The 19390-nt window shown below is 37.0% G+C and overlaps 3 protein-coding genes across 3 annotated transcripts in view; all 3 read right to left on the minus strand.

The window, feature by feature from the left end:
• Nucleotides 1–518: 518 nt before the first annotated feature.
• s100a1 (S100 calcium binding protein A1) lies at nucleotides 519–1651 on the minus strand. Its single transcript, XM_017481365.3, has 3 exons — nucleotides 1557–1651; nucleotides 890–1048; nucleotides 519–699 (listed from the first exon to the last, which is right to left on the minus strand). Exons 1-3 carry the CDS (start codon nucleotides 1623–1625, stop codon nucleotides 550–552), a joined length of 378 nt encoding a protein of 125 aa, XP_017336854.1. The 5' UTR covers nucleotides 1626–1651; the 3' UTR covers nucleotides 519–549.
• Nucleotides 1652–3286: 1635 nt separating this feature from the next.
• The window catches only part of LOC108272706 (protein S100-A1), a 143211-nt gene continuing 127107 nt past the window's right edge, over nucleotides 3287–19390 (minus strand). The window contains exons 2-4 of the mRNA XM_017481353.3: nucleotides 5006–5036; nucleotides 3665–3822; nucleotides 3287–3493 (exon numbers count right to left, since the gene is read on the minus strand). Coding sequence (XP_017336842.2) covers nucleotides 3344–3493; nucleotides 3665–3805 — 291 coding nt within the window. The 5' untranslated portion in view covers nucleotides 3806–3822; nucleotides 5006–5036 and the 3' untranslated portion in view covers nucleotides 3287–3343. The remainder of the gene's footprint in view (nucleotides 3494–3664; nucleotides 3823–5005; nucleotides 5037–19390) is intronic.
• On the minus strand, nucleotides 7087–15602 carry tlr18 (toll-like receptor 18). The gene is made up of 4 exons (XM_017481314.3): nucleotides 15224–15602; nucleotides 11737–12719; nucleotides 10445–11621; nucleotides 7087–10175 (listed from the first exon to the last, which is right to left on the minus strand). Exons 2-4 carry the CDS (start codon nucleotides 12711–12713, stop codon nucleotides 9750–9752), a joined length of 2580 nt encoding a protein of 859 aa, XP_017336803.1. The 5' UTR covers nucleotides 12714–12719; nucleotides 15224–15602; the 3' UTR covers nucleotides 7087–9749.

The raw sequence follows: 19390 nt of genomic DNA on the forward strand, positions 1-19390 counted from the left end.
CAGTTTCATCCCCCTGATCTCAAACCACCATGTAATACATATTACATATATACATTTTATATATATATATATATATATATATATATATATAGATAGATAGATAGATAGATAGATAGATAGATATACACACAAAATATATTAAATACCCATTCTGGTTGCCATTTTACCTGTAGATGGAGTTGGTGAAGAAAACTATCTATAGCCCATCAGCTGTTCAGCGTGTTAGTTGTACATTCCGCATCTTAGAAGAAAGCTTACTTATTTGCTGTGATTTAACATGCAAATTGAATTCTTAAGTAAAATCCGAGCATCCCGTGTTTGCACATTTCTTTGGTGGGTTATGTAATCCAGATAATTTATATTATTAGGCTTGCGAAATAAATCTTTCAAAAGCAGAAAGGTAACTTTTGTAATATTAAGACTAATGTTGAAAAAAGTACAAGAAGACATATTTTAATTTTTATAAGTAAAGAATGATCAAATATGATACATTAGATATGTTATATTACTGTGCAGAGGAGAAAGTCCAGATGATGACCTGAATAGGTATCAGTTTTTCATACACTCAACAAAGAAATCATTACATGCCACAGTAAGTGCTGCAACCAGAATTACAAATTCATGGAAGTCCACTTCCCCATCTCGGTTCTGATCAAGATCATTTATTATCTTCTCCACAACCAGTGGATCTTTGCTTGCCTAGAATGAAAGAGTGTGTGAAATTCAGACTTTAAATCCAAGACAAACCAGATGTAAATATGGCAGTTAAGGCACTTTTTGTAAAGGATTGATCAAAAGGCTGAAATAGCCTGAACCATCTGGTTAGTATGCTTCAGGATAATAATCTGCTTCCAGCAAACCAGAAAAGGTCATTGGAAAATAAACTCACAGCTAAGAAAACGCTTAGTTCTCCTTGTAGAAGACTCCTCAACTCAGCTTTACTCAGTTTGTATTTGTCCCCCTCCTTGGAAGAATATGTGTGGAACACTTTGATTAAGGTCTCCATTGCATTTTCCAACTGAGATGCCATGTTTTCTACAGTGATTATCTGTATAGAACATAAAAGTTTAAGGACCAAAAATGTTATTCCACATGAACCTAATTCTGTAGCCAAATCAATGCACCACATGTGACTCTTTAGGTCTTGGAACAGGTTTGGTCTGCCATGTCTTTTAATATTTTATGGGATCTACAGCATATAACAGAAATGAAAGATCTCACTATTAACATTCTAGACATGGCTCTTGACATTTATTAGAATAAAACAATAAATCCACAATTGTGCAACTGTACCATGTAACCCACACTTAATTTACTTTAACTTATCTTTTTAGTAACAAACAACCAGCATTATTGTGTAGCTTACTGTATTTTTTTTTAAGGCTAGTAAAGGACAATGGCAAATCCCTATAATAAATGCTATGCAAATTCATTTGTAATCAATTTAGCTCTTTTTCTGTGATTCTAATCCATTTCAGACTGGTTAGCCTACATATCAGCAAACATAATCTGGTCTATTCAATTACACTAACAAATTGAGAAATTTGTTATCTTACCAAGAGAGGGAAAGCTGCAGTTGACACCTGAGGAGATTCACTGTCTCCTCTTTCTAGCATCTCATGCATTAAATGGCAGCAGCTCACGGTGCACCTCTGCCTTGGCTGGTTATAGGACTAAGCACCTCCTACTGCCAGTCATAAATAATTAGAAGGGCTACATACCTCTATACTAAATATTATAATAAATTGTATAAGTAGGCCATGGCTGCAGTCAAAATAGTATCTTATCATATGGTATTAGAAACTGTAGTAAACATCAGCAAATAGTAAGCCTTTTTTTAAATGAATATTGCTGTGCTGAACAGCATACAAAAAGCCTGACATAGACTTGGAGCGTTTCCAAAATCATTTACTGTCCGAGATTAAGCAATCAGAATTGCTCCTCTATGTAATGGTTTCTTTAGATGTGACGCACCTCATGAACTTGGCTGTGTAACTGACCTCACCTCCACTTAATCACGTCACCTCGTTTATAAACTCGCACACCTTATGCAAGCTGAAGATTCTCCAGAAGGTGGGGCTATTACCACTCAAGTCGCGTTTGTATGCATTCATCAGTGTAAATTAGAGAACTCGCATGAACCCACAACAGAGCGAACTCATGAAGGTACATATATTTGCAATTTACAAATATTGGATTCATAACCTACCCCTTACATATTTGTTAAGTGACCAACTGAATCTGCTAATCATGGTTTCCTCACAAAGCAGTTCTCAAAACAGATACTTAAATCATCTTATTGATATTGAACTTTCTTCACTCACTCCCCTGAACTGGCTGCTTGTAACGATCAAGTTGGATTTCTTTCATGCATAAAGATTGAGATTATTGTTTGCTGTACCTGATCTGGCAAATGCATTGCCACCAACTCAAGGAGCACTAACTGAATAACTGTTACAGGACTATTGCATGAAAGTATTTACTGTCGCTTTAAACAATCTGCATCAGCGCTGTCCTGAATCTGTGGAGTTTTAAATGACCCCACAGTGTTTAGTTCTTTTAATGCAAGAGTTCATGAGGGCCAAGAACCCCTGTGTGCTATTTTGTATACCAGGGACAAGTCTCACCCGGCCTAGAAGGTAGTTGTTGAGGCCATATAGATGTTGGGTTTTGATATAAATGTGCACAGAACAAACTGTTTCTTTGCCTAGTTCCACTTGGGGAAAAAAAAACTGAGATCAGAGCACAACCATAGAATCCTCTGCCATGGCTTGGAATCTCATTGAAGAGCTCAACATATGGCATCTTGGCAGTGCAGAAATTTGACCCCTCACCCTTCCAACATCCTTTATCACCTAGCCAGTACGGGCCTGCCAAATCGGGGTCCAATCGCCAAAATATCAGTATGTGTTTTATTACAATCACAATAAGCTTCATAGTGCCCACTGTGAAGTGATTTTCACATTTGGTCATGAAAAAATTTAATCTATAGTACAATGCTATCAATGCTTTACATTTCTAAAAGCTCATCCAGGTGAACTTAATGATTTTAGTTGCCTTCAAATTTACATGTTCTTGCAGTCAGTCAACTGGTAATTCTAAAATAATGGCAACAAGATCCAAATGTTGTAGTCCAAAATGAAAAAGGTCATGTTTGCTGCTAGGCCTTTCATTGGTAGATAAAGGTGTCCAAACAGCTTCCATGAAGACCTACTAGGGATTTGCATCCAGGCTCTTCAATGGCAAAGTACCATGGTGGTTTTATACCAAAAGAATGATCATGTGCTCAGTGCAATACATTTTATTAAAGCAGAAGAGAAAATCCAGATGACCTGAACAGGTATCAGTTTTTCATACACTGAACAAAGAAGTCATTACATGCCACAGTAAGTGCTGCCACCAGAACTACAAATTCCTGGAAATCCACTTCTCCATCTCGGTTCTCATCTAAATCAGACATTATCTTCTCCACAACCAGTGGATCTTTGCTTGCCTGGAATGAGAATGCAGTAGTCTCAGACATGTATTTAACAAATTTTAGCCAAGAGTTTAATACAGCATAGAAAGTTAACTCATTTACACGTATTCGCCTTTATCCAAAGCAACTAATGAGAAAATACAAGCAGAGCGATATCAAGCAGGGAACAAGACACGTAGTACTCACAGCTAAGAAGTCACTTAGTTCTCCTTGTAGAAGGCTCTTCATCTCAGCTTTACTCAGTTTGTATTTGTCCCCTTCCTTGGAAGAATATGTGTGGAAGACTTTGATAAGGCTGTCCATTGCACTTTCCAACTGAGAAACCATTTTTCTACAGTGATTCCCTGTGTGAAGCATTAAGGTCCAATCAAGTCTGTTAGTGCTGATTATTCATCAACATCATTCTAAATTAATAAAAGGCACATTAATGCATCACCCATTTGTAATTAGCTCTCTAGGTAAAGTAACTTAACATTTATAATTCTTTTCAAACATTCTCCAGTAATGGAATTCCTTAGAGGAACAACATATCCTATTCTCAATTACACACACTCCTCTTCTACCCATTATGAACACCTGCTGACCCCTTAACAACTCCGATCCACTGACCAATTTCTCACTGCTATGGAGGGATCTGGTGTCTCCGGGTAACAAGTTGTTTGGCCCCAGGAGATTGATGTTCAGAGGGAATAGGAGGACTGACATGCATCAAATATTTAAGTAGTCTTTTGTTGCAGTTTAACAGGTGAGAATGGCCATCTAAAATAAAGTCATGTTCTTAATGTAATTCTTCTAGAAAACATTAAAATATCAGAAATAGTGTGACAACTTTGGCAGGCCCATCATTCTGATACCCAATTTGAAGTTTTGAACAAAAAAAAAAAAAAAAAAAAAAAAAAAAAAAAGAAATCTAGACAGCTATTTAAATAGTAAAGCCACCCACAGGACACCATAACCTACACCAAGTATGATATCCTTGGGCATCATCATCATCACTTAGTTATCTTAGCTTTCTAAGCTACATTGTGTGCATATCTAACAGTACTGTGTAATATAATTAGGAATGAATCTTAAAACCACAAACATGAGTCCTAATAAAAAGCAATAAATAAGAACAGAGCTCCTTCTTTCTTTGTCATAGGGATGGATAGAACACCTTTAACAACTTACATTTTAGTATGCACCTTTTACTCAGAACGGTGCATGTAGTGTACTTTGAAGCTCTACTCTAATCATGGTCAAATTATACACCTTAAATCTTTTTAAATATACACATTTCCAGATATATACTGAAAATGTCAAATAATTAAATTAATGAAGGCATACACTTTAAAGTACAATTGCAGCGAAAAGAAAAGACAGCGTTTAGGATCATTTTTCCTTGAGTGTTGTTCTCGTTTAATTCTACTCAATTTCACATTACTTAGCCTGTCTCTTTGCAAATTTTTCCTAGGCTAAAGATTATTTTTGGTTGTTGCCTTTTCAAGTTATTAAACAAAAAGGAGAAGGAGAAATTAATTATCTTACCGAAAAAGTGAAAGCGCAGCTGATACCTGAGAAGAGTCAAAACTGTCTTCCCTTGCTGCATGTCACGCATTAAATAGCAGCGGTTCACCTGCGTGTTCTAATTAGCTGTGTGTCAGACCCCAGGTCACTCCTCGCCCCCTATAGGCGCTTCCCTAAACGCCCAAACAACAAAGGAACACATTATCACAAGGAAGTCAACGAAAAATAAATGAATAACTTTTTCATCATTACAAAAGCAAGTTTGAATTATTTTAAATTAAATTTGTGTGTGTCGTAGACAAGAACACACTGTCTCTGCGTCTGCTCTGTTCAGTGAGTGTCTGAGAGCCGGAGTTTTAACAATGTCATGGATAACCAGACACGACCTTCGTCCCAATTTACATAATTCATATGCGAATGTTTTTAGAATACAAGACGAATGGAATGCAACATGTTTTAGGCTACATGTAAAATAGTCCACGTTATTACAGCCTATTTCACTTGTTAAAAGTAGTTATAGTGTTCAGAAACATTTTTGATCATTCATGTTCCATATCCATCCGTTATATAACTTTATAAACGTAATAAAAGTTATTTAAAAAAATCATAAAAGTTATGAAAAGTAATTAAACAGTGCAAAAACACAAAATAAAAAAATCTATCAAAAACATATAGTGTGTATATATATATATATATATATATGTGTGTGTGTGTGTGTGTGTGTGTGTGTGTGTGTGTGTATGTAGAGAGAGAGAGAGAGAGAGAGAGAGAGAGAGAGATTCCATATAGAATCATGATACTTGTAGTTATAACCACACCCCCGTTATTTATAAAACTATATACGAAACGAACAGGCTGCCATTAAAACTAGACTAGTAACCTCATCTCACTCATCATCATGGTTCATGCCTAATGTCCAAACCATGAAAGCTACTTAGGAACGTGTTGTGTGGCCCTACAGACAAATTGATCCTTCTGTTCACTCTGCAACATAAAATATACGGCTTAAATATAGGGCTACGCTTAATGAAGCCCACTCTTCCTACTTCTCCACCACTATTAGAAATTCCAATTGCAAGCCTAAAACACTCATCATTACCACAAATAAACTTACCCAGCCTCCTGCGATTGTTGTTTCGGGATCTGATGAGACATGTAATCCTTTCATAACTTATTTCAAAATAAAATTATCTTTACACATTGCTTTTTTTTGGACAGCCATCAGATATCCTTCCAGGAGCTTCATTTATCAATTTATTCCTTTATGTATACATTTTTGTTTCTGTCAAATGCTGCATTTCTTCATCCATGATAATACAATGGGATGTGGAGTATTTTTACATTATGCATTGCTATAATGTAGAGATTAGACATAAAAAGTTACTTTCACCCTGTGGGCTGGGGCCACCCAGTGAATCATGGTGGTACTGCAGAGTATTATATTTTTTGAATAAATATACTCAGTTAAATTTGCCAAAAGGCCAACAGGCTCAGTTTAACCAAAGACAATTCCAATGTAATCATCTGATTACAGCATGAAACATATGCTAGTTTTACAGCAAAAACATAATTAGGTTTTACATCATATAAAGTTAGTTTGCCTCTGAAACGTCATACAAATAAAGTTGATCCTATAAACTTCATCAAGCTACAACTAATTAAAAGAAAAAACAACAACACACATTTTAGAAATTGTTTAGCAATGCTGATAAAAATAAGACTGCTGTTCTAGATAACTGGCCTCTTTTTACTGATTATTTGTGGCTTATATAGGTTTGTAATGTCTTAACATGTCTGTCTGTTATTTTGAATTACACACAAATTAATTTGGCACATTAAATTATTTTGAAAATGTTGCATTGTTTTAAATACAGGATACAATTCATTCAAAAGACTAAAAAAACACATTTTGAAACAACTGCAAACAATTTTGAGGATCATCAACTATTATAATACCTGCTAATAGACATGGGATAGTTTTCACATTCACTTGTGTTACTCTGTATTAATGTTACTCAAACCACACTCACTGAGGTGTGAATCACCCCAAACCAGGTTAATGCCAGATTATGCAAATATTTATAGCGCTACAGAGCTTTACCCTAGGTATATAAACTCTGTATGAAAGTAGGAAGATTCTGTGGAGCCTATTGGGTGACTACTAATGGGCAAAAGTAGTACAAATAATTAAATTAAAATAAAAAAAGATGATGTGAGGTATCTTGTATTCTAAGTTCTAAAATGTGTGTGGCACTGTTGCATGTCTTCTCAAACATGCTGAACTATTTAGCACAAGGCACAGCAATTTTGTTTTAATGGCAGTGTGTCCACCCACATCCAAGTTCAATATTTAGTGAAGATACAAAGAAGCAAACTTTCGCTCATTGGCTTTGCTTGCATCAAAATGCAGCCAAGTGTCTCAATACTTTAATCTTTAATGAAAATACAGAGAAGTTTGAATGCAAACATTATTAAACACAAGGAACATGTACACTCACAGACTACTTTATTAGGATCACCTGTACACCTACTCACTCATGCAATTATGAAATCAGCCAATCATGTGGCAGCAGTGCAATGCATAAAATCATGCAGATACAGACCAGCAGCTTCAGGTAATGTTCACATAAAAAATGTGATCTCAGTGATTTTGACTGTAGCATGATTGTTGGTGCTGGGTGGGCTGGTTGAGAAGTTCTATAACTGCTGTTCTCCTGGGATTTTCACACACAACAGTTGCTAGAGTTTACTCAGAATGCTGCAATAAAGAAAAAAACATCCAATGGGCGGCACTTCTGCAGACAGAAACACAGAGGTCAACATAGAATGGCGAGACCGGTTTGAACTGCCATAAAGGCTACAGTAACTCAGATAACCACGCTGTACAATTGTGGTGAACAGAAATGCATATCCATATGCACAACACATTGAACATTGAGGTGGATGGGCTACAAGAGCAGAAGTCCACATCGGATTCCACTTCTGTCAGCCAAGAACAGAAAGCTGAGTCTGCAGTGGGCACAGGCTCACCAAAACTGGACAGTTGAAGACTGGAAAAACATAGCCTGGTCTGATGAATCATGATTTCTAATGAGGCACACAGATGGTAGGATCCGAATTTGGCACCAGCAGCATGAATCAATATACCCAACCTGCCTTGTGGTTGGCGGAGCTAGTGTAATGGTGTGGGGAATATTTTCTTGGCACAATTTGGGCCTGTTAATACCAATCAATCATCACTGCCTATTTGAATATTGTTGCTGACCATGTGAATCCCTTCATGGCCACAATTTACCATCTTCCATTGGCTACTTCCAGCATGATAATGCACCATGTCTCAAAGCAAAACTCGTTTCAAACTGGTTTCATGAACATGACAATGAGTTCATTGTTCTTCAGTGGCCTTCCTAGTCACCGGATCTGAATCCAATAAAACTCCTTTGGGATGTGGTAGAACGGGAGATTCACAGCATGAAAGTGCTTCTGAAAAATCTGCAGGAATTGTGTGATGCAATCATGACAACATGGCCCAGAATCTCAAAGGAATATTTCCAATATCTTGTGGAATCCATGCCATGAAGAATTGAGGTTGTTTTGAGAGCAATGGGAGGTCCTACCCAGTATGAGTATAGTGTTCCTATTAAAGTGCTTGGTGAGTGAATGTATTTTTTGTAGCTGAATCTCAAATGATGTTCTATACCATGCATGTAGGGCACAAGGTAGGGTGTATTGTTGTGCTATATTCTATGTAGGGAGCAAACAAAGTGAATCAGAATTTACTTGGGTCTCAATTAAGAAATGTACAATATAACATAAGAAAAAAATATTACTCTAATTAATGAATAAAAAAGACATTATACTGTTAGATAAAACCGTGTTGCATATTTAAAGAAATGCCTTTTAAAAGAGGAAGAAATGTTGGCAGTCAGTCCCTACTGGACATTTCTCTGCTAGTAGAAAAGAGACTTTAGCTAGAGACATTAATCAGTGAAGTCAGTGAAGTTTGTGTTTGACCAATCAATGATCAACATTATTTAAAGGATGGTTGAAAAATTAAAGGAAAAATGGGCTGCTCTTTAATGCTATGGAGGGAATATTGCTGGTATGTTTTGGTCCACTGTCTTCTTAAAGGGAATGACCATCGCAAATCAATTCAAAGCTGCTCTGACTGATCACATTTATCCTATGAGAAACATCTTTATCCTGATGTGAGTGGCCTTCACAGTCATCTGATCTCAACCCACGTTAACACCTATGGGAAATTTTGAACCGATGTGTTAGACAGTGCTCTCAACCACCATGATCAAAACACAAATTGAGGGAATATCGTTTGCATAAATGCTGTTTATCCTTTCAGCATAGTTCCAGAGACTTGTAGAATATATGCCAAGGAGCACTGAAGCTTGTGGTAGCCCGACATCTTACTAAGACACTTCATGTTGTTTTTTTCCTTTAAATTGTCATCTGTCTGTAAATATACCAGCTTGGTTGCATGGTATGTGGGCAAGAACAGTAAACAAATTCAGCACGGGTAATTAGATTGTGGAACAGCTTGCTTGGCAGTGGAAAAATGACAACATGCGGGATCATGGTTAGTTTTTGCACTGAGCAGTGCAGCACCATCCAGTGGAAAAGCACTAATAGCTTTCGCAAGATGCACTTCATTGTGATATGCATCAGCACAACTTATTCACTGTTCATTAATATTAAGCTATCTACATCAGTGATATCCTGAGTGATCCTCTGAGCTTTTCTGTGGAAGACCTCAAGCTTTTCCTTCAATCTGAAGTTTAATCTCTGATGCCTCATCTATCTTTGGACCAGAATCTGCAGACTTTTGATTCTCGTGGACTAGCTCAATCACAGACACTGTGTTCATTCTTGTGGAACACCTGCGCATGGAGGATGAAAACTGCCGTGTGAGCTTAGGTTTTCCCATGACACTCCTCAGCTGCTCCCAGAAGAAGGCTTGATGTTTGGGCTGTTCAGGCCACTCTAAATAGGTTTTGTTGCTCAGCATCTTTTTGAGTTTACAGTACTTGCTGGGCAGGGAGTTTGGATCGATGGGTTCCTTCACCACTAGGATGACATCACTGGTCTTGCCCATACCCATGGCTCGCTGCTGGGCAAAGTAGAGCTCATAGTTGCACCACTCGCTGTTCACAAAGTGCCGTGACAGGACAAAGATAACCTTAACAATGAAACAGGTGGTTAGAATGTTTTGCAAAATGGTTAAAGTGCACTCATGCATGTGACCTGTCAACTTGGAAAGGATGAAATTCTAACAGTTTAGACAAACATGTTATTGTATGTCTATATCCATTTGTATGGCTTTCAACAATAAGTAAGTAAATTTAAAATGTAAGCTATAGTATGCATTATTTTACTTTTTGTATGCCATTAAATTATTTGGACTTATTGTATTCTTTCCTCTGTGGGCTTGAATTTCATTTTACGTACCTTCCAACTGTTTTCAATGTTCTCAATTATGTTGTCAATGATCCATTTTCCTGGCATAAAGTCTCTTTCATGGATACAAAGACGGTAAGGGGGCTTACAGTTCTCCAGACATGGTAACAGCTCATCCCTTACCCAGTCTGCATCTGAGTGGCTGTAGGAAATGAAGGCATGAAACGTATAGTCCATGGAAAGCTTTAGTCCTTCTTTATGAGACCTATACTTGGCCCTAAGGATTTGGTATGTAGCTTTAGCATACCATGGTATATTAAAGAAATAGCATATTAGCATGAGTGCTAGCACGGCACCTGCCGTGGTGACTACGGAGGTAGCAATGACCAGCCTGATATCACACACTATCTGACCAGGGAGATAATGAGATACCATTGTATTGAGTAGGTCTTCTGGGTGGTAACACCTGTAGTTTTCTGGCCAGTCTGTGATGTTAACATTGCCCTTGATTGCAGTTTCCTGTATAAAATTGTGGAGCTCACAAGTACAATAGTAAGGGTTATTACCTGCCCTGAGTTGCTCCAGGTTAGGCATTCCCTTGAAAGACCTCATGCTAATAATCCCAAAAGAGTTTCCGTCCAAAGCCAGTGACTTTAAACTAGGGCTCTTCCAGTCAGAGGGAATGAATTTAATTTTGTTACCACTGAGGTAGACCTCCTTAAGATTGATGGCTTTCCTGAAGTAGTTCACATCTAATTGGTCTAAATTACAGTAGGAAAGATCGAGGTACAATACAGTAGTTGGGAGACATCTGAAGCTGTCAATTACCATACTGTTATGGTTAGCGATGACTGTGGTGATGTTCTGTTTCCAAGAGCAGGGGCTGTTCCCTTTAAAACCCAACTGGTTGTGACTGATGTCAATTACCTGTAGGTTACTGAACTCCCCAGCAAGAGATGCAAAAGAGCTGAGGCTGGTCAGTTTGTTATTGCTGAGATTAAAGGTGTGAAGCGCTGACATTATATCTGTGTAGTCACATTGCTGGGTAAAGAGAAAATTGTCCTTAAGATTGTTTTTGGATACATCAAGTATTTCAACCCCTCTCATCTCCTCCCATGCATCACAGGGCACAATATTAAAATTCACATTGTTGATACGTAGGTGACGGATCTTGTTTAACCATGTAAAACTCCAGTCAAAGCGTAGGATGTCTGGGTTGCTGATATCCCTGTAAAATCAAACATAACCATCAGGGCAACTGTTCATTCTGACTATTTTATATGATCTTGAGATATTAAGAAGAGGTACATGTCCTTGTTCATATAAACAGATGAAATACTTACGACAAAACCAACATGTCCAGTGCTAGGTTTGTCAGACTGGATTCCTCCTCACTATTCACAAATGTTTGTGACAGGGTAAAATCAACGAAGAACAGTCCTAGAGCTTTAATCTCACTTTTTGCTAAATTCATAAGGGCCATTCTTAGGAGGTCCTCATTGAATTTCCCATGGTGAAAGGTCAGCAACTGGGAGTTTATATTTTGTAAGCCATAGAAAATATCCTCTGTGTCGGTATAGTACATAAATGCAAAGAGATTACGGAAACGAATGGCTTCAAATGTTTTGTTTTCAATGTCTTTTAGTATCAGAGGAAGTGCATATGTTCTGTTATCTATGGCTATATCCAGCCACAAATTTGCAGTTTGGATGTTCTTGAGATACCCTGGATCATAAACATCCAGGCTAGAACCAGTTCTAATAGCAATCCTCTCCAGATGTATGTTGGCTAACACATCAAGATCCCCCTTTTTCAAAGTGCTGAGAACAGGACCACCCAAGGACAATAGTTTTAGACTCTTGAAATTCAAAAACACATCATCCAGAGTTGCCTCAGTGTAGAGATTATTTGCCATCTCTAAAATTTTAAGCCTGCTGAGTGGTGCAAGAGCTTTTGATGGAATGGTAGTCAATGAGTTATTGTACATATTCACTTCTTCCAGTAGTAGATTTTTGTGAAAGGCCTCATCTTCAATCAAAGATATATTGTTAAACTTAAGCCAGAGGACGGTGAGGAGAGGTAGTTCAATGAAATCATCATTTCTGATAACCTGTAGAATGTTATAGGAAAGATCTAGCTTCTCTAGGGAAGAAGGCAGTTCCTCCACAGGCACTTGCTCCAGTCGCTGGCCTCGGCAGTCTGCTGTGCGCTGGTCAGCAGATATCAGACAGGATTGTTCAGCTTGAAATGGTAAGATGAGGAGTGATGCTTGGAAGCCAAACACAAGCAGGAACAAAGTAAATACTCTCACATCTGCCATTTGGATCTGTGTAGAGATATAACAGCATGGGTTATTATTAGTGTGGTGTATAAACATAATCAAAGGGTGTTGGCATGGCCTTAACATTGTACATTTGTAAACAGCTAAAATTATGTAACATTTCTTATATATTTAGAATAGAATAAAGAAACAATAAAAATGTAAAATCTTACATTCATTACAAATCTTACATTAAATGAATGACCAAAGAATTGTAAAATGTATTGTCTACATTTGATATAATGTTTTAAGTTTCGTCAACTACTTTTGATATTTAATATTTTGAGAAATAAAAATAAAATAATCCATAAGAACGTTACCTGTACACTGTAGTACATCAATTTTAAATATTGCAAATTTCTAATAATATCACATTATACCAATGTGGTAAGCTGCAATCCAATTCTCTTTTCTGGACAATAAACCCCCAAGTGTCTGCAACCATTGTATTTTGATGCTAGTCTGTAGGTTCTTGTCAGGTCTGTGCTCAAAAAGTTTAAGGGATAGTCCACCTAAAAATGAAAATTACTTTTTATGTTACTTTTCATAATATAAAAGACGATCCCCCACTCTTTTCCACTCTATTGCAGCTCTATTCCATAAAACGGCAGAAGATAGTGATCATGCGCATTAAAGGTGCACTATAAAGGCGCCATAAAAACTATACTCCAAGTGGCCATATGAGAGCTTTGTGTCATATGGACTGCTTTTCTGTATAGCTGTGTAAACATTCTTCAAAATTCTCCTTTTGTGTTACACTGAAAACAGCGTACAGGTTTAGAACAACTTGAGGGTAAGTAAATATTTTTGTGTAAGTATTTTGTCTGGCTTGCTGACACAGTCATGTCGTTTTACAGAGACATTATGACAATAATGAAAAGCCAATCAAATTATGTAATTTTTGGGACAGCAGAAAAAAGGGTAAGCTGACTGAAAGTTTTGAAATTCATATTTGGTCTACTGTTTGGAACATATTCACTATATCTGTACATAATAAGATGAAAGCCTGCCTGGGGGTAGAGAGTGAGTAAAACTGAAATATAATAAACCATCTAATGTAACTAGTTTTTGTATTGTAACACACACTGACCTTACTGTAGTTATTTTGGTCCTAAATATAATGGTCATGCATTGTATATATAAATTATATATATATATATATATATATATATATATATATATATATATATATATATATATATATATATATATATATATATGGGCCTTTATTACTTAGAGAACTAAAAAGGACCATTAAATTTGTGACCCCACCCCCACCAAATGGTTTGGTCCCCCCAAAGTACAGGATGTGGTTACGCCATTGATTCAGAGCTGACTGCATGCCAAGTACAGAACACAGAAATGTTTTGTGCTGTTTCCTAATTACTTTTCAGTTTCTTGCTCAGATGCGTTTTATTTGACAAGAACTGTGCTTATCTTTATTACCTTGCATGCAGGGCCATAACCAAGCTCAGCATTTTATTAGGCTCCATATTGCAAAAATGTCCTCAACTTCACATCGTCAACACCACCACCAAATGTGTATGATACCAAGTTCTATTTTCTAACCTGCATTATCTGCTTTATCTTCCATTCCAATGCTTCCTTGTCTTTACCCATTTTATCCACTCATTAACCAAAAAACAAACATTTCCCCAAGCATTAGGCTTTGAGAGATATAACTATCTACATACTAATGCAAAGGTGTGCAGGATGCAATGAATTACCTTATATCTAACACTGATTCTCTTTTATAACTTTTTAGTGAATATTATTGCTGAATGAATCTTTAAAAAAGAATAAATTTGATCAAAAGGACCATAGATGAAGATAAAAAAGACGAATGCAAGCTTAGACTACAATATACTATAATATCTGATTACAATATATTTATTCTGTCTAAATGAATGCTAATTGTTTTACTTAGTCTCAATCATTTAAGCATGTTACAAACACTTACCATTACAATCACGAGGGAAAAAAGGCACTGAGTGAATTAATACAGTAGAAGAGAAGTTTATGTGCGAGGTCACAGCGTCAACCCGTAAAAACAGATCTGTATAATACAGATTCAGTTTACTTTAGCTACTCATGTTCACTCATAGACGTCCGTACCAACGTATCCTCCCCCTTTTTGGTACAATATGAAAGTTACTCAATAGTAATGTTTCACTATTTAATAAATTATTGATACACTCCATTTGTTGTTGTTGTTGTTGATGATGATGATGATGATGATGTTTTCAAACACACTCCGTAGAATGATAAAATTCTACTGAAATGTATAGAAGTGTAGGCTATAGACATAAATGTGTATGGAAAATCCCAGATATATGACGTTTACAAATAGCCCACGTGGTTAAATGATGGTCAGAAAACCTATGCTATCCTCTTTTCTCGTTTCAAGCTTTGATAATCGTTCTACTCATTCATCATGCCATTAGAGCATGTTTACCTTTTACCTGCATTCTGAATAAAACTTTCTGAATCAACAAGACACTTGTACTTACTCCTGAATTAGTCGAAGGGATGATGGAGATTTTTACATTCTTAATCCTTCTGTGAACTAAATATTTGCCTAGGCACTCGCCTAAAACACTTGATAGACTCTGAGAGACTGTTTCAGTTGAGCACGTCAAACACCGGCACGAAAAAACAGATTCCTGGCACCTCGGATTTCTCTGGTTTTACTGTGGAATGTCGGTGCGTTGAAGAATGTCATACCTGCGACAAGGATTACCAGTCAGTAAATGTGGCCCTTTACGGCATGACTGGTGCGTGGACGCGGTGTTTGTGCGCAGGGTGTAATCCCTCCCTTCCCGTCTCAGTGCCAACGGCTGAGATGTAGATGCAGTCATCTAGGTGCTATTGTTGCATAGTACACAAATATACGCATAATCATAGTCTGCGAACCAGACTAGTCCTGAAAAAGATATTATCTCTGACGACAGCCACCCTCAAGAAACAGTCTTGTTTATACTCTAAGAACATTTAATATCATTAAACTTTAAGTAGACATGGGCATGAGGTGTTCCCTCTAGCAACCACTTTATTATTATTATTATTATTATTATTATTATTATTATTATTATTATTATTATTATTAGTCGGTGTAGTTACTAATTTCATATAATGTTAAACTGAATGATTTGGCAAATAACTCAGTAATAGCAATTACTTATTATTCCATGGCTGCAAGCCTTATTATAATCTACTGTGTCAAGGTATGTTTCATATACTCTCCGCATTGTATTTGGCAACAGACATACAGCAGCACATGTTATGGCCCAGTGTACTCCTGATGACACTCATCAATATCAGGTTTTGTCAATGGTTTTCCTGGACCTTGGCCAATGTGTGCTGTATTTCTCCAAAGGTGACCAAACACACAAACGCTCATTTTTAGATGCCTCATATTTCTCTTACCTCAGTGAAATTTGATTCAAGCCATGTCAGCATGAAAGCTTTAATATTTTGTACACTTGCACCTCATTGTGTGAGAAAAATATTAGATGAGAATTTGATACTTGATGAAATTGTGTAACTGAAGTATGCTTAAAGGTGCCTAAATATAATTGTCTAGATTTATATTGTTTTGACTTTAAAGGTCTGGATGGAACAATAAACGAACAGGGAGGACAATAGCACTATCTCTCTAGTCAGTTTAGACATGAACTTTTTTCTGCTTCACTTTGTATTATTTTTCCCCCATCCTGGGAGAAGACACACTGACTGTCTGAATTTAACATATAATAAACTTACAGTATATGAACCCTTTTTATTAAATGTTCCCCTTTTTGGAGAGCCATAACTAAACAGACAATTGATTGCTCACTGGATTCTTTGCTGTAGGTGTATTCTTGAAGGCTCAAATCTTTGAGTCATTGAAAGCAGTAAACTAACTGAAAATTAAGCTATTTTATAGAATATCCCAGTATAGAAAATATTCTGGGGAACTATAACATTTACAGCACTTTGCAATTCAAAATACATGCAGATCTATCCAAATTTAATTTAAGATAACAGCTCAATTACCAGCCACTTATGCAGTAAATGAAGCAAAAGAACCTATGCTACCTATATTACTTACATCAATGGATTTTAAATTTTAAATAGATTTTGTTTGGCAAAATTTAATGCTCATTCTTTTTTACATCCTCAATTAGAGATATACTGTTAAAACTACAAAATCACTGGAGGAGAAAAGATGGAGTAGAGTATTATAAATTTTGTTGTTCCATGAGATTAAATCTATGATAAAACAACACTTTGCAAGTGTTGTTGTACTATATTTTCATTAAGAAATATAGAAAAGAAATAACCCCTTCTTGAAGTTTTGTGTACTGGAGTAATGTCATTTTTTTGAGGTGTTGAATTACATGCTTTAAACAAACATTTCATGACCCTAAAATTACAACCCCAATTTCATGTTGGGATAGAATTGAAAATGCAAAAAACAAAAAGAGTCATTTGAAAATTCAATTCACCCTGTACTATACTGAAAACACATTATTAACACATTATTTGATGTTTTACTTTGTGAATTTAATTTAATTTTGAAAATGTACACTCATAAAATCTGATGACTGCAACACACTCCAAAAAAGTTGGGACAGTCGACTGTTTACCACTGTGTAACATCACCTTTTCTTTTAACACTTATTAATTGTTTGGGTGCTGAGTGAAGACACAAGTTGGTTAAATTTAGCAAGTGGAATTTTCCCCCATTCATCCATTATGCATTTCTTCAGCTGTGCAACTGTACAGGACCTTTGCTGCCTTATTTTGTGCTTCATAATGCGCCACACATTCTCAGTCGGAGACAGGTCAGGACTGCAGGCAGGCCATGTAAGCACCCGCACTCTCTGCTTACGCAACTATGTTGTAATCCGGGCAGAATGAGGTTTGGCATTGTCCTGCTCTGGATGGCAGCATATGTTGCTCCAAAATGTATACATATCTTTCTGCATTAATGGTGCCCTCAGAGATGTGCAAGTTACCCATGCCATGGGCACTGACACCCCCCCATACCATGACAGATGTTGGCTTTGGACAAGATGCTGATAACAGTTTGGGTGGTCCTTTTCCTCTTTGGCCCAGAGAACACCACAGCTGTTTGGTCCAAAAACTATTTGAAATGTTGACTCGTCGGACCACAAAACACAATTCCACAGTGCTACTATTCATCTCAGATGAGAATGTGCCCAGAGAAGTGGGCAGCGCTTCTGGACAGTGTTGATGTATGGCTTCTGCTTTGCATTGTAAAGCCATAACGTGCATCTGTGGATGCAGCAGGGAATGGTGGTGACTGACAAAGGTTTACCAAAGTTACTAATACAATAAGTTACATAGACTACTAATATTCCACATATGAGTTTGGAGTAAACAACAAACAAGTTTGACTGAAGTTTGATATATAAATACTTAAGAGTAAACAGACATGAGAGTAAATGAAATATACATGATAGGAAGCTGAACTTAACAAAGTGATACTATAGCTGTGTCAAGGATGCAGTCCAACAAATGGGGACTCTACCAAAGGGTCTAGTGTTACAGCAGAAGTCTGTTGAACCTCATGGAAGATGAAGATGGGTACCAGCTATGTGTAGCTGCCTCAGTATTGACCATCTCAAGTATTCTGTGTCTAACTGGCTTAAATTCAAATCTGGCCCAAGCCCATCAGCACATTACTTATATCCTTGCCACTTTACACTAGTTGCCAGTCAATTTATGCATTGATTTTAAAATCATGCTATTCGTTTTTAAAGCTTTGCATGGGCTTGCTCCTCAGTAAATTCTGTATGCGATCTCCTTACCCCGTATAGAGTAGACTTTCTTTTATATAAAGAACAGTCTTACCCAACAACCTCTCCCTCTCTTTACCTCCTTCTCCCTCTCTCCTTCTATTGAGCCACACATGATTTTATGGAGATGCTAGTGATCCTGATCCTTTATGCTCTCCGGACCCGTCTGATCCATTTGGATGCCCTACCTCTGGATGGAGCTCTCATCAACTCCAATTCCATATGGACATTCTCGCTGAGGTTGCTGGGACTAGGGTCACTACTATGGCCCTAAGACTGCAATTACCACATGCAATTTTGCACTCGGGTCTCCTTTGAACAGTGGACTAGTTCAACAAACAGACTTCATATAAAAACCATAATGAACTTTCCTTTGCTTTTACACTATCCGTTTTTAGCCAGATGAGGACGGGTTCCCTTCTGAGTCTGGTTCCTCTCAAGGTCTAATAATGTCTAATATGTCTAAAATGTCTAATAAATAATCCTAGTAATCTTATATTTCTTGTAAAATACTCCCATAATGAGAAATATTAGATAAATATGCCTTTATTGGAGATATTTTCACTTGCTGTAAGACCATGACACCTGTTGTTCTAAATGATGTCTGCCATGCTCTGTTCCTCTCTTCTGTATTTTTTGAATGCTTTAGCAGCCACCTAGAGCACAGATCATTCCCACCTCCTGTTTTCCTCATTCCTGTTCCAGCTGTACCTTGACATCTCTCACTGATCATTGTTCATACCTGTTGCACATGATTGTCTCACTGGCCTGTATGTAGTGTACCTTTCTAACATTAGTTTATCTTTATTGAAGTGGTGTTTTTTTGTTTGTGAAGTTTTGCATGCTTAAAACTGCAGTTCTTAGTCATTTGTA

This window comes from Ictalurus punctatus, chromosome 1, assembly GCF_001660625.3.
Source record: "Ictalurus punctatus breed USDA103 chromosome 1, Coco_2.0, whole genome shotgun sequence".
NCBI lineage: Eukaryota > Metazoa > Chordata > Actinopteri > Siluriformes > Ictaluridae > Ictalurus > Ictalurus punctatus.

What these genes read in the sequence shown, in the direction of transcription:
- s100a1 (XM_017481365.3), bottom strand. Translation starts at nt 1,625, where the DNA reads ATGCATGAGATGCTAGAAAGAGGAGACAGTGAATCTCCTCAGGTGTCA. An exon ending in CTGCAGCTTTCCCTCTCTTG is followed by an intron (nt 1,049 to 1,556) that starts GTAAGATAACAA and finishes TGTTCTATACAG; the next exon opens with ATAATCACTGTAGAAAACAT. An exon ending in AACTAAGCGTTTTCTTAGCT is followed by an intron (nt 700 to 889) that starts GTGAGTTTATTT and finishes CTTTCATTCTAG; the next exon opens with GCAAGCAAAGATCCACTGGT.
- tlr18 (XM_017481314.3), bottom strand. Translation starts at nt 12,713, where the DNA reads ATGGCAGATGTGAGAGTATTTACTTTGTTCCTGCTTGTGTTTGGCTTC. An exon ending in CTGGACATGTTGGTTTTGTC is followed by an intron (nt 11,622 to 11,736) that starts GTAAGTATTTCA and finishes TTGATTTTACAG; the next exon opens with GGATATCAGCAACCCAGACA. An exon ending in ACATTGAAAACAGTTGGAAG is followed by an intron (nt 10,176 to 10,444) that starts GTACGTAAAATG and finishes TTCATTGTTAAG; the next exon opens with GTTATCTTTGTCCTGTCACG.